General features: G+C 39.1%; 1 protein-coding gene across 1 annotated transcript in view; it reads right to left on the reverse strand.

Annotated features, from left to right (window-relative positions):
* CNIH3 (cornichon family AMPA receptor auxiliary protein 3) overlaps positions 1–13,996 on the reverse strand; it is a 47,829-nt gene that overhangs the window by 25,639 nt on the left and 8,194 nt on the right. Inside the window, exon 2 of the mRNA XM_032683769.1 lies at positions 1,411–1,479. Coding sequence (XP_032539660.1) covers positions 1,411–1,479 — 69 coding nt within the window. The remainder of the gene's footprint in view (positions 1–1,410; positions 1,480–13,996) is intronic.

Below are 13,996 nucleotides of genomic sequence, written 5' to 3' on the forward strand. Positions count from 1 at the left end.
CCTCTCAATTCCCTTTAAATAGATTCCTAACTACAGCTGGCCGTGAAGAAGTAGGAAGTCTGTCTCTGAACTATAAGTAATAGAGGGCAAACCAGGACATTTGAATTAAATTCTCAGTACTGCCCTTGTTTTCATCTCTGATCTCTCTTTAATTCAGCCTCCTCTTGTCAAAAAGGCTCTACCCTCTGTCATGAAAACATTGTGGAAGATACGTGGGTAAACATCAGACACTCTTATAGTGCAATAAAGAAAACTACCCCACTAAATAAAAGGGATATGGGCACAACTATGCAGAGGGAAAAAGGAAAATACACTTGAACAAATGTATAAGAAATACCTGGTACAAATAAATACACATTTCTTGTGTGCAGTTCCCAAGATGGGAAGTAAAAACAGATAAAGTGAATTCAAAATCAGATTACATCCAGTAAATTCCAAAACAGTTTATATCCACTGAAGTCCTCTATAGGATTTCTTCATATAATTTCTTTCTTCTATTTTCATGCTTTGATTATTTGTTAGTGAACTGTAAAAAAAGCCTTCTTATTCTAAGATTCACGTAAAGTTTATGCTTAAAATCATCAGTGGTCTAAGCAGTACCACAAATCCTCTGCTGAGTTATGAAACAGGGTTAAATGGCGAAGTACTGAATCTGGTTATCATTTGCAGGCAATTCAATAACTTGATACTCTGTAGAGATCAAATACAGCACCTGTTGTAGTCATTGTAATTCCCAGTGAGATGATGGGGAGCCAAGTTCTGCTCTTAGTTCTGGTAGTACAGACTGATACATGTTTAGCTGTAGTCAGCTAAATCACCCTAGATTACAGCTTTAATTAGCAGAGGAATTTTGAAATATTTAAATCTAGGTTGCATTTTTGATTCATAAGTTAAAAGTGAGTTTACAGTCCCAGGGTGATATTTAAACTTTTCCATAGTAGAAGCAGCAGAATATGATATTTACTCTTAAAGCATGGGAGCATTTAGAGCCCTGCCATTAGAGAGAGAGGTCCACGAACGTGCCTCTTACCAAATCCACTCAAGCTTTTGGATCATTGATACAGGCAGTATGGGAAAATGTGGTCATCCCATGCCTGAACACAAAGAAGGCAAATTATTTCAAAAAGGAAAACTTGTGCCACAGCATGATAAGGTAAAAAAGAAAGCATTAGCATCACATCAGCTTTTGAATTTCCAAATTATTTTCCTGCCTCCTTCAGCAAAAAGGAAGGCTATTAGCATAAAAAGTAACCATCTGGCTCCCCAAGACTGGCCCAGTAAATCAATTTTCCAAACCACACTTGACTTCACAAGAGACTCTATATTAATTTCACTCAGACTTCACTGACAGCTCAGTACATCCCCCTTTCTTGAGCAGGTACTGTTTAGCAAACCACCGGTTGTACTCACTGCGTGGGCTGGGTTGCACTGATCGACTGGGCTCTTGAAGTCTGTCCGAAGTTCATCAAAGGCAATTATCTGAAAAACATTTTTTTTTCAAATACTGTAATGAATGCTCACTCAAACACTTATTTTCCTTTAGAGACTAGGTAGATGCATTGCCTCCCTTCCTCGCTTTCCGGAGAAAATAGCTTCTCCAACACACTCCCTCCAGAACTAAGTAGCTCAAACAAAACATGGGATACTCCTACATATGAAACCTAGAGCTCATTAAACTGTCACTCTGTAGAATCATATCTACAGCCTTTTCAGCATTGTTACTTTTCATATTTCTTCCCTCATATCAGCCAGAATTCTTTTCTCAAATTTTCACATGGCATAAAACTATTTCACAAACAAATTTGAAGGAGAAAGTCATTAGCTACCCCAAATACAGAGGTGGATCAGCTATGCTGCTCCAGGTTTAATACATAAACAGTCCATTTTTATTAGTTATTAAACCTACTTCAGATATTAAGTCTGAATTAGTATCAGCTTTACTGTTATGAAGCTGCTATACATTAACAAACAAATTCCTCAAATGGTAAACCATTCTAGAGCAAACACGTGCTTCCTAAATTCTGGTAGGTTTTAGAATTTTACTTCAGACCTCACTAACGGAGAGATGTATTTTGCTCAAGTCCTTCAGTTTCCTCCATTAACAGATGGATTAAGACACACTTGCAATTACTGGTCCTTTTAAAGCAGGGCAGATAAAAGTGCCTATAAAATTAACAATATTTGAAAGTGTTTTCTTGGAAAGAAAACAGCTATAGTAATCCTCATCATATTCCATTCACGGATCTCAAATCACATACTTAACTTTATGTTTGTATTCTAGTGATACCTTTTCTTCTGCTTCTTTCTTGCTTCACCCAAGAAAGGAAAGCTCACTATGACAGGCACCACATAATCAGATGTGGCAACAGCCATTCTATGACATGCTATAGCAGCCTGGGCCTAACTATTCAAAAAAGAACCAACTGGGTGTCAACACAGAACTGCTGCATAGGTAAAACACATTCATTTTTCAGATGTGGAATGAAGGAGCAGAAATCCTAAAAATGGCCTATCCATGAATTATATAACAATCTGGCTAGAGGCTTGAGAATAAAACCTAGAAGCTACAATCCACAAATTTAAGCACTACTCCACATCCCACTCTAATGCTGCATTCATCACACTGAAGCACATTTAAAAATCAGAAGTGTGGCATTTACAAGCGCACTCTACAGAATTCAATTTATTCAACTATGACAAGTCAAAGTGGCAGAATAAACCACAAAGGGAACTATAAAACATGATTATAAGTGAAACATTTCTCCCCATGGATGCAGTAGCTCTACAAGTTAGGAATTAGATCTGCAACGGTAAAAGAGCAAATAACTGTTGGAGGCTTGAAGTGCATTTGTGAAGGATAAGGCTCACGACACCTCTATATTTAATACTCCTTGAACAGGTCTTCACATTCTTAAGCTGGACCAACTGCTAAGAGGGTTAGAACCATGCCAGTTGGACACACAGGTAATTGGGTACCTCTTTGTAACTGGATATCAACATCAGCACTGACAACACTGACAGAAAGGGGGAAGGATGGCCCTGTAACAGGTAAGACAGCTGTCTCTCATAGCTATACCACTGATTTACTTTAGGATGCCCTTAAATTCTCTTTACCTCACTGTACTGGTACTTACAGATGTAACTTTAAGAAAGAAAACTGTTATGAGCTTTGAGTGACAGCTATTTTTATTAATGTACAGTGGTTACAGGTTTTTTTTCCATTGTAAATGTAGCGATGAGTCTTCTTTCTGGTAAAAACAGTAAGAGCTTTCTTCAGTAAGAGCAGCCAGGAGTTTATCATGAAATGTCAGCCAGTACAAGATCCAACTCATGCTGTGAGGAAAGACTGTCTGAGACAGCATTATGGGAAACTTGAATACTGAAATCATAAGATAGACCCCTTCCAAGAAGTTCAGGAAAGCCTCACTCGGCTGCTCTGAAAGACAAAGCTGTTAAGGCAGGGCTCTGCTGAGCTAGCTTTAACTAATGCAGGCAAGTCTTGAAGAAATCCTAAATGACAGTTTGGAAAAGAGGTTAGCCCCAAATATACTACACATTTAGATTTCCTATTTTTTTCTTTCTCTGTTTATTTTATTTATTTATTTATTTACCAACATTCCCAACTCTCTAGCCCAAATCCTACTCTTTATTTGCTGGCACTCAATTTATGTTATGCTTGCATTATATCTAAGTGCCTTGACACAGATCTGATAGGTATTAAGCACACTGTTTTCATGGAACCAGTAAGTGTAAATACAATAATCCCATAACCTTTTGAGATGTCTGCAAATTATGACAATGTTAAGAGACAGTCCTGCTACACTCAAGAGAGGCTGAGGTCTGGTATCAAGCACATATGATTTAAGGAAAGTTTCTTCAATAAAAGTTTTGGTGTGTCTCTGGAAAGTAGCTGACAAAAATAGATTCTCCTCAGTTCTTATCATTTTACTTCAAAGAAGTTCCATAATAGGTCTTAAGTTGTTAAATCTCCAGAAATGGAAATTTAGTGATGACATTATTTTAAATTATGAACAAACACATTCCTATTTCTTATTTCTCAGTTAGAGTGAAAAGCTTGAAAGTGTAACATTAGGCAGGCTCACTATTAGAGGGAATATAAGCTCCCAAAGTGTTTTCTCCCGGTTTTTTGGTTGGTTGGTTGGGTTTTTGGTTTTGTGTTGTTTTGGTTTGGTTTAAATCTCACGATGTTGGGTGTCCTAATTCTAAAACCACAACTGAGAAACAACGGAAACAGAGCTGTAGCTTCTTATGATTTTTGGTTGCTCACAACACACTTGGTAACTGTGCAACAAATTATATCGTATTACTGAAAATATGGCTGGGCTGGGCTGTACTGCTGTGGGGTTTACATAATTAATTAGGAAATGTCTTCCTCTTTCAATTGTAACTCATCTTCTGTAGCAGTTCAATGCCACATTGTGTGGCTGGAGGTGCCATTTTTCCATCCAAAAATAACAAACTACTTGCCTCCATTAAGTGTTTCACAATGCTTTCACGAGAGGTGCACTGTTCTGACCACAGACTAGAGACATGAGCTGCTGCCTGTTGACATTTTAGCTGGATACAGTACAGCTACTGCTTCCCACACATCAACTGTCCAGAGCTGCTGAATGCTCTGGGACAGCATCTGGATATGCTCAGGGGCTGTTTCACCTCAGAAACCACCACACTTCCCAGCATCTTGACAGAGCAGTTCATTTCCAGGCAAACAGCGTAATAGATCCCAGTCAGGGCACTTCACCACATGAATTGTCATGATTTCACCTTTGTAAATGAATGTATTTCATAAAGTGTTCAATATCTTTTCAGTTATCCAATCTAATTTGATCCAGGGTGACAATTAAGACTACAAAATATACACACACAGGGACATCAGCAACCCCATCTCTCGAAAGGCCACTCTATAAGCAGACTGTTCCAAAGAAAAACAACCAACCTCTAGTCATGAAGCTGAACAAAGAGCTAAGTACTCAGCATTTTGGGAACATGTGCCAGGGACTGATCTTACACAGAGGAGAAATTTATTTCTATTAGTAAACATTAATGTTGTAATACATTCGCTTCATAGACAGAGAATAAGGACCATCTGATATTTATTTAGAAACTCAAAGGAAAAAAACCTAAACCACCAAGTTATCTGTTTACTTGCAAAGTTATATCAGGGGAAAAAAAAGGGCATCATGTTTAGCAAGAATTTTTACAATTACTGCAGAAACAGGCTGGGGTTGAATGGACAATGGATATTGCACTATCTTCTGCCTTGAGGAATTTTCCCTGTGAATCCACATTGCAAATCATTGCAGGAAGTTTGTTCTGCCACTGCCCTAGCTATGCTTTTTCCTGTTCACAGAAGTGTACTAGGAGTGTACTTGTGGTTGTTTTCCACCTAATAAAACTAAAGGTCTGTAAAAATACCGGTTGCAGTCTCTGATTCACACCATCTGCAAACCTCAAAACTCCAAGTGTAAGTCAGCAAGGAGTTTGTCCCAGTTTGAACACATACTGAATCAACGAGATTGCGATGACAATATCTTTCAACTGCAATGATATTTATAAAATTTGTTTTCATTACCTGCACTCTCTGTGCTTATCTTTCCAGACTGCAACAGCTTTGAATAATGAAGTATTCACATAAGATTGAACCTGAATTTTGTTTTCTTCCTATGTTTATGTACCAATCAAATTGAAAACTTACTTAATGCTAGAAACAAGCTATGACATCTCATTTTTAGGGAAGATACTTTTTTTTAATCACTGAGCTCTTACAGAAACATATTTTAATTGAGACTCTGATGTTTTAGGGTGGCAGTGAAGTTGGTGTGGGTGTGAAACCAGTGACAGCAAAGAAGTTGGATATTATTGCTTCTTGGCATCTCAGAAAAACTTAAGATAAAACAGAACTTGATGACAACCACACTAACCACAGACCAGAGCAGTAACACTTAACATATGTTTCCTTGCCACCACCCTGTCAATGCACCACAATCCCATCTTGAAGGAACTGTCTTTAATGGTTCATTTAAACAACTTGTCTCCCCCTCTACTCTCAGATGCAGCTTTCACAGTGCCCATACTGGCAGTTCATAGGCTGTCTGCAAGTCAGCACATGGACAGAAGGTGGACAGGTTTAGGAGCAGGCTGTCCTCCTAAACTTCATGCCAGCCATCAACTGCTCCATAGACATATTTACTGTGTTGGAGAAATCATGTCTGAACCATGAGTTGAACCATGTTGATGCAGTCTGGGTGAGTTATTTTGCTGGATTTTGTTGAGCAGAAGCAACAACTGACAAAACATGTGGGAGATTCAATCAGGTAAGAATGAAAAAGGGTCTGAAATGGAAGATAAGTCACTGCCTTGACACGATGGAGTAAGGGGAGACCACAGAGAGATGCAGAGAAAAGTGACATTAACAAAGTGACAGACTGAGAGAACAATCTTTGCTACCCAATTCTTATCATGATACAAAATGAATCTGAACAGAAAATTTGGTTGGTGAACATTAATTCAAGATGGTTGTTCCTCTTTCCTCTTTCTTTTCTGATTGAACTCATCTGGTTCATGCTACCAAGCATGAAAGATCATTCAAAATTGTACAGATGGATGGGCAACCTGCCCCAAAAGCCAGAAAATTTTATCCTTTTTGTCATATTTTATTCCTTACCTATATCCTCTTGTTAAGCATCTCCTACTAAAAAAAGGAAAAAAGTCTAAATCTTCCCAGACTGGTGTATCTGAAATGCTGGTTTTTGAGAACCTTAACACTACAGCAAATAAAGAGCAGAGAAGAAAATGAGATTAATGGTATTTCTTTATTCTCCTATCTCTTACCAATGTATTTAATGTTCTGAATATTACACTTATTAATTCACCACATATTAATAAAAATAAACAGTAATAACTAATAATGCTTTGCAGTTATAAATCTCCCTTCAAGGCAATGAAGGTCTTAACAAACGCAAGGGAAATATAATTTCAAATTTTTTTATACAAGGGAAAAAAATGAAGCTCAAAGAAATTAAATTATTTACAGAATCAGTGGCAGAAGAACCAAAGCCTCTGGATTACTGCACCATATAAAATGTAAGGGGAAACAAATACTGTCAGTACACTGATCATTGTACTGTTGTCCATCTCTAGAGTAGAGCACTGCTTTAAGCAGAGCCTTTTTGGATTAAGATTGCAAATGGTTTTAAGTCACTCAAGGGCAGAAAATTTTTCTATTTGTCAGATTTCGCACTAACAATTGTATGGCATTTCCTTGCTCTACTTAGCTTGAATTTCACATGCTGCCACCATCAAACAACACTCCACACAGAAACCCAAACACATTGCTAATGCAAACAAAGTTCCTGTGGTTCCAACCAGGAGCTCACAGTCTTCATCTTTTTACTGAAGTTCTTTTGACTGTAAAAGGATGTTATATTTAGCCCAACATGACTTGAAATTTTTAGGCTCTAACTGGAAGCTTAGGCTAACTTAATCAGGAAAATCATATTGCAATTTCTTAAGTATTTAAGCATGATCTGAAGACTTTTCCAATAGAAACTCCAATATGCAAATTCAAAATTGCATCATCTCCATTCTGCAAACACGATTCAAAAGGATTTCCTATCTACCTATAGCAATGCAGAGGTACAATTATACCAGTCTGCACTGGTATAGTTACAACACTGTATTCTCCTACATAAATAAAAACTATACTTTCACTTTATATATATATAAAGTGAAAATTAAACAAAACAAACAAAAAAACCCAATCCTATACAGATGGACAAAAGCAGTATTACTGCATCAGCTACACCAAATCAGATTTCCAACCCTGCAGAGATGTGCAAGAGAAACCACTAAGAATAACTTTTTGGCAGTCACCTGAAAAGTCCACCTTTTAGTACAAGAACGAAAAACTCCATCCACACCATTAAAGAGACAGAAATTGATCTTCAGGAATACAATCATTTTGTACACAGTTCTGAGTTACTATTTCCATGAGTTACCAGTTACTATTATTGCAACACCGCAGATTACAATTTGAAAAAGCAACCTGTTTTCTGAATGTAAAGAATTAAGTTTATTAATTTTGACAAAACCGCTAAAAAACCTCAGCAGTTGCAAAGTTCTGTTGTGAACACAATGTTTCCAGAAGGATGATTTGACAAGCATCTATTGACAGATTTCTACAACTGCTATGAAACAGGCTTTTAAAAATAATTTCATCCAAGTTCAAGGTGAAACAGTTTAACTGGCTAACAACAGGATTCTGGTCACAGATTTCACTTGTTCACCACAGACACTGAAATATGTTCCCCAGTCATCCTAAAACTGAGATATCAACCCTCTCCTTCAATAGAGAGATGTCAACCCTCTCCTTCAGGAGAGAGACAAATGTCCCACTGATTCCCCAAATAGAGAGTTCAAAGATTACCTGTGCTTATATCACAACTTTATACCCACTCACTGTCTTCCAGTCTAGACCAGCTGAAATCCAGCCAGACAAAAATCATCTGTAGACATATAAACTGCATTTTGTTACAAGAAGAACGACAAGTAGCAAGCTGTGCAGGAGGGATGATGCTAATATAGCTGCACAAAGCCTGTTTCTAAACAGGCTAATAGTTTTGCTTTCTGCAGCTAAAGCACATTTCAAAACAGACCTCAAGTGGAGGAGGAATTTTTAAGGTAAGTCCAGACTGCCGTGCTTCCTTCCCTCCCCAAAGGATTTCATCATTTTGTTGTCATGATTCTTTTTCATTTTTTTTTTTTTTAAACCTTACATTACTGCATTCAGTAGAGGGGAACTGTTCAGGAAGTAGTGCTATTCTGTGAATCAAGCATGCCCCACAAGTCACCCTCCATGGAACACAAAGAGTTGCTACCAACACTAAGAAAAACAACCACATTTTCAATTAGCACCAAAACTGGTGAATATGTCACGTTGTTCTGAATAGAAAAAAGCTCACATGTACATAGAGATGCATTACTTAAGTTAAATTACACTGAGTGTGGTAGCAACAATTCTTCTACATCAGCTAACTTAAAAAACCATGTCTTCTTTCTCTCAGAAGAGAACCTGAACCATTCGGTTACTAATTTTTTTGAAACATGGATAACAGTGTCAGTTCCACTGCTGGTACCATGCTACTGTGCATAAATATACATTTCGCTGATGGCATTTCAGAGGCAAGAGACCAACTCTAATTTTTCTGTATTAAAACTTCATACAATGTGAGACCATTCCACTTAGCAGGATATCTGTGTCTGGAGACTCTACGGGTCAGCGATGAAGCTAATGTCAGGGTCTGAATCAAAGGCACCAGGTATGAAGTTGGCACTCCCAAGTGCTTGTATGGATACCCTTCTCCTTCTAACAATAAAATCTTACAGAGCATTTGACAGCATTTCTCACCAGCCCCAAAGGCACAAAATCTATGTGCCTTTGTAGGCTGGGAGAAATACAGGTTGCATCTCTGCCTCAGTAGGGAACTGACTGTAAATCTCCCACACTCCCTGTACTTTTGATACAAGCTTTCCGCCAATATTCTCTTCCTGCATATGGCCTCCTCCTCCTACATGCAATTGAGTATTTTATGTGGATTCTTTATGAAACAAACAGGTTTTTCCATTTAGACCAAAACTTATGAAACATTTCAGTATCTAATCACTTCTGATTTCTTCAGTTCAGCACCAAAACCCCAGGACCAGATACTCAGGAAGCACCAGTGATAACAAATTGACATGCCATTATCAAGAATGCTGTCACTTGTTAGTTAGGTACTAACTTGGTCTGACAGTCAGGACTTGAAAAGCAAACAATCTGCTATGGTGAGGATTCCCGGTCACAGCCACACATTCAGCAAGCTAAGAAAGGGCATCACAGAATCACAGAATGGGTCAGGTTGGAAGGGATTGCACTGGGTCATCCAGTCCAACCTCCCTGCTCAAGCAGGGGCATCCCAGAGCACATGGCATAGGACTGTGTCCAGACAGTTCTTGAATATCCCCAGTGAGGAATACTCCACAACCCCTCCGGTCAATCTGTTCCAGTGTGCGCAGAGTAAAGAAGTTCTTCCTCATAATCAGGTGGACTTTCCTGTGCATCAGTTTCTGCCTTTTGCTTCTTGTCCTATTGCTTGGCACCACCAAGTAGAGCCTGGCTCCATCTTTGTGGCACACTCCCTTTAGATACCGACAGATATTGGTAGGATTCCCCTCTCAGTCATCTCTTTTTGAGGCTGAGCAGGCCCAGCCTTTCCTGATAAGAAAGATGTTCCAGTCCCTTGATCAAAGCAAAGGTTAAGCAAAGGTCCCCCTAGCAAAGGTCATGCAGATTCTTGCACTAGCTTTTTCTTCTGGAAAGGATGCAAACAAAGACCACATCTGCAGATAAACTGAACAAGCATTTCAAGATAATGAACAAGTTAGGCCAGAACTTCACCCCGAGACTTGATCTCTTTGATGGACCAAAAGGAAATTATGGGAGTTTGTATCCAAGCCTTACAGCTGAGGTGTCAAACTCAGATTTGTGGCTCTGATTCAGGGAATATCTAGTGCAAATGAACTGGTTTGCAGATCTCTCAACCAAGAAGGGGCAGATGAAAGCAGCACTATTCCCCATCCATGCCTAGGAGAGGCTGGGGAACTCTGCTTTCAGCACGAGAGAGAGCACTGCTGTGTCCTTGCTTCTCTTTATATTAAACTCCATATCAACTAAGAAAATGCAACAAGAAATGAAACAACTAAGAAGTATGTCTCACTACCTCTATATCTCAGATGCATCATTACACATTTGTACATCTACTTATATAGGCCAAGTTCTTCACTATCCAGCACTTTCCACACCAAATCAGGGACAGGCTAGACATGAGTTGGTGAAAGACCTAGTACAAGAGGCAGGCCAGGTGCGGAAGGCAGGAGGAAGAGTGGTAGTCTGGTCACGTTGGACCAATAGCAGGTTAATTCTCGATGGAAGCAACATATAACTGGATACCTATAGATGTGAGAGGGTTTATTCTTTTCTCCTTGTTTTTCCTCAGAATTACATATTATTTCTAATTTATCCCAACATAAATCAATGTGCTCCCCTACAATGTTTCTACTTGTCTTTTTATTCTCATCGAAATTACAGTTTGGGGAATATGCAAGGAGAAAGATACAGATGCATTAAAGCCACAAAGCTCCATCTTCATAAATTATTCTCAAAACGAACTGAAGCACTTCTTCTATTACTTAACAGCACCAAGATGATAATCCCAAATCTTGGAACAAATAGAATGTTCCTGTAGAATAAATTCAGGGAAAGGGTAGTAAACAAAGGGGAAAATGTACCAGAATATGTACAACTAGAAAAAAATATTTGCTCCGAAGAAGAAGGTAAGAGAATGAGATGAAAAGAGAAGATTTTTTTCAGTATCAGTAAGATAAAAGTCATGGGTGAGAGCCTGGCCAGCTGTCTAGTGCTGTCTGTAAGCAAGTATCCAAACTTAGCACCACACCACAATTTGTTCTTTTCTTGAGCTTTCAAAGATTCCTACATATTGCTACAAGTTATTTTGACATTTTTAATTTCTGTTATGCTGATATATGCTCGGAAGAAGCATTACACTCCTTTTCCACACACACTCCTTACATTTCCCCACAGGTTTCACATTGCTGCTGCTACTTTTTTCCCCCTTTCTTATGTTCTCCATTCCTACCGGCAGTGATTTATGCACATTCACCAAAATCCAGGAACATGTAAGGGAATCCAGGTTCTGTCACTAAAAAATCTGTTCAAGCATGTCACATATTACACCATACCCACACAGAAGACTCATTACTCAGGCTGTCCAAAAACGTCCATCACCTGACTTAATCATACCTCCTGGATTCAGGCAGTCTTTTCTGCTCAAATAATTGCCTCCCAAATGAGAATGCTGCATTCTCAATCTTTTCTCTTGTTAGTCCCCTACTTGTACATAGATTTTTTTTCCACTCATTTCCTCTTTCCTTCACATCTTTCTCCCTGAAGTCCTCCCTCCCACAGTCCCATTTCCCCGCTTCCCACACCATTTTTATTCCTCATTACTCTTGCAACAGTAGACTCCTACCAATGCTGTCTCAGAAAGAAGCCCAAAGCAGACAGAAATTCTGTTGAATCTGTGCTTCCTGCCTCCCAGGGGCACAGCAGAAGCCCAGATGGACCAGCAAGAGGCAGGACAAGGGAACAGGGACTCTTCTAATACAGGAGGCATCAGGCAGGGATGACCAGATTCAAGATATTCCCAAGTTTTCTTTCCCTAAAAAGAGGCCAGGTAGAACTTGGAGGAAATAACTCCAAGGCCAAGACACACACACACACAATACATGAAACAGCTGTGTTTGCAAAGCTAAGGCAAGGTGAAGCAATACAGCAGCAATGCGGCTGTGGTTGCAAAATGAGGGCAAGGGGAAGGGACACAGGAGCCTGCAAAAATAACCAAAAATTGAGAATAAAATAACAGCAGCCCAAAAAGCATCCTCATCTGCTTCTCTACGTTCTTATGAAACCCCTTAGTTTAATTACAGGAGCTTGATTAAGGCTAAGGATACATTTCAGCATAGCTCCAAACAAGCCTGCCACTTAGATGATCAGCAAATCAATTTTCTAAAGGATCTGCTAATGGTGTTTATATAACACTAAGGGAAGAAAAACTCTGAAGCACATTCAATCAAATTGATTTCAGTAGAGCCTTCATTATGTTTGCTTATACATGCCCATTCTGTGAATGTATAAAGCAATTTCCACTTAGATGGTGATACAATGTGAACTATTTAGCCCAAACTCATAATGCTATAAAATAATAAGGCAACAGAAGATTGACTAAACAATTAAACACTTGAAATCATGACTCACAGACAGCATGAAAATGGTTGGCATTTAAATACATTAAAAAACCAAATGTCATTCTATTAAAAAAATGGTGCTCATATCAACAATGCCTGGTGCTTGCACGCTGCCTGTTATGAGATAATTGCAAGGACTATAAGCTATTCATTCTCATCATTTTACTGTAGGTCTCCTAAATATTTTAAGCTTCAATTCCTCCAGCAAGGTAGTTAGACTTCCAGATGTATCGAAAAAAACCCCAACCTATCTTTGACAGCTAAAATACGACATGACCCGCAAAAGCATAAAAATACAAAAGGATCCAAAACCAATCTATAGATTTTTCATGACCTGCTACATTGGTGAGAGTTGCCAGCAGTGTACTATGGGACAATTCAATGATGGCATTATTTCTTCATCTCCCTTATGTTCTGCTTCACATTATCAAATCTGGAGCTGCAAGTTCAGCACTCCTGAAGTATCTTGCTGAGAATACCTACTTCCATTGTAAACGTTTTGTGATTTTAACGTAACTTTCCACAATGACATTCCTAAAATAAATCCCTGCTTTATAGTATTACCTTTTCAATGGGAAGTAGAAAAAAATGTTTTGTCCTGCTTTCACAAAGTGCATTGATGTTCCTCTAAATTTAAACCTACCCTCTGCCAGTTTAAAGCCATTGTCCCTTGTCCTATCACTACATGCCCTTGCAATAGTCTCTCTCCATCTTTCTTGTACGCTGCCTTCAGGTGCTATAAGGTCTCACTGGAGCCTTCTCTTCTCCAGGCAGAACAATTCCAATTCTCTCAGCCTGTCTTCATAGGAGGGGTGCTCCTGCCCTCTGAGCATCTTCATGGAACTCCTCTGGACCCACTCCAAGAGGTCTGTGTTCTTCTTATGTCAGGGATAGCAAGGCTGGCTTCAGCACTCCAGGTGGGGTCTCACCAGAGCAGAGCAGAGGGGGAGAATCACCTGCCTTGACCTGCTGGTCACAGTTCTTTCGATGCAGCTCAGGGTACATTTGGCTTTCTGGGTTGCAAGTGCACATTGCTGGGTTATGCTGAGCTTCTCGTCAACCAACACCCCCAAGTCCTTCCCCTCAGACCTGCTCTCAATCCATTCTCTGCCCA

This window comes from Chiroxiphia lanceolata, chromosome 3 (assembly GCF_009829145.1).
Source record: "Chiroxiphia lanceolata isolate bChiLan1 chromosome 3, bChiLan1.pri, whole genome shotgun sequence".
NCBI lineage: Eukaryota > Metazoa > Chordata > Aves > Passeriformes > Pipridae > Chiroxiphia > Chiroxiphia lanceolata.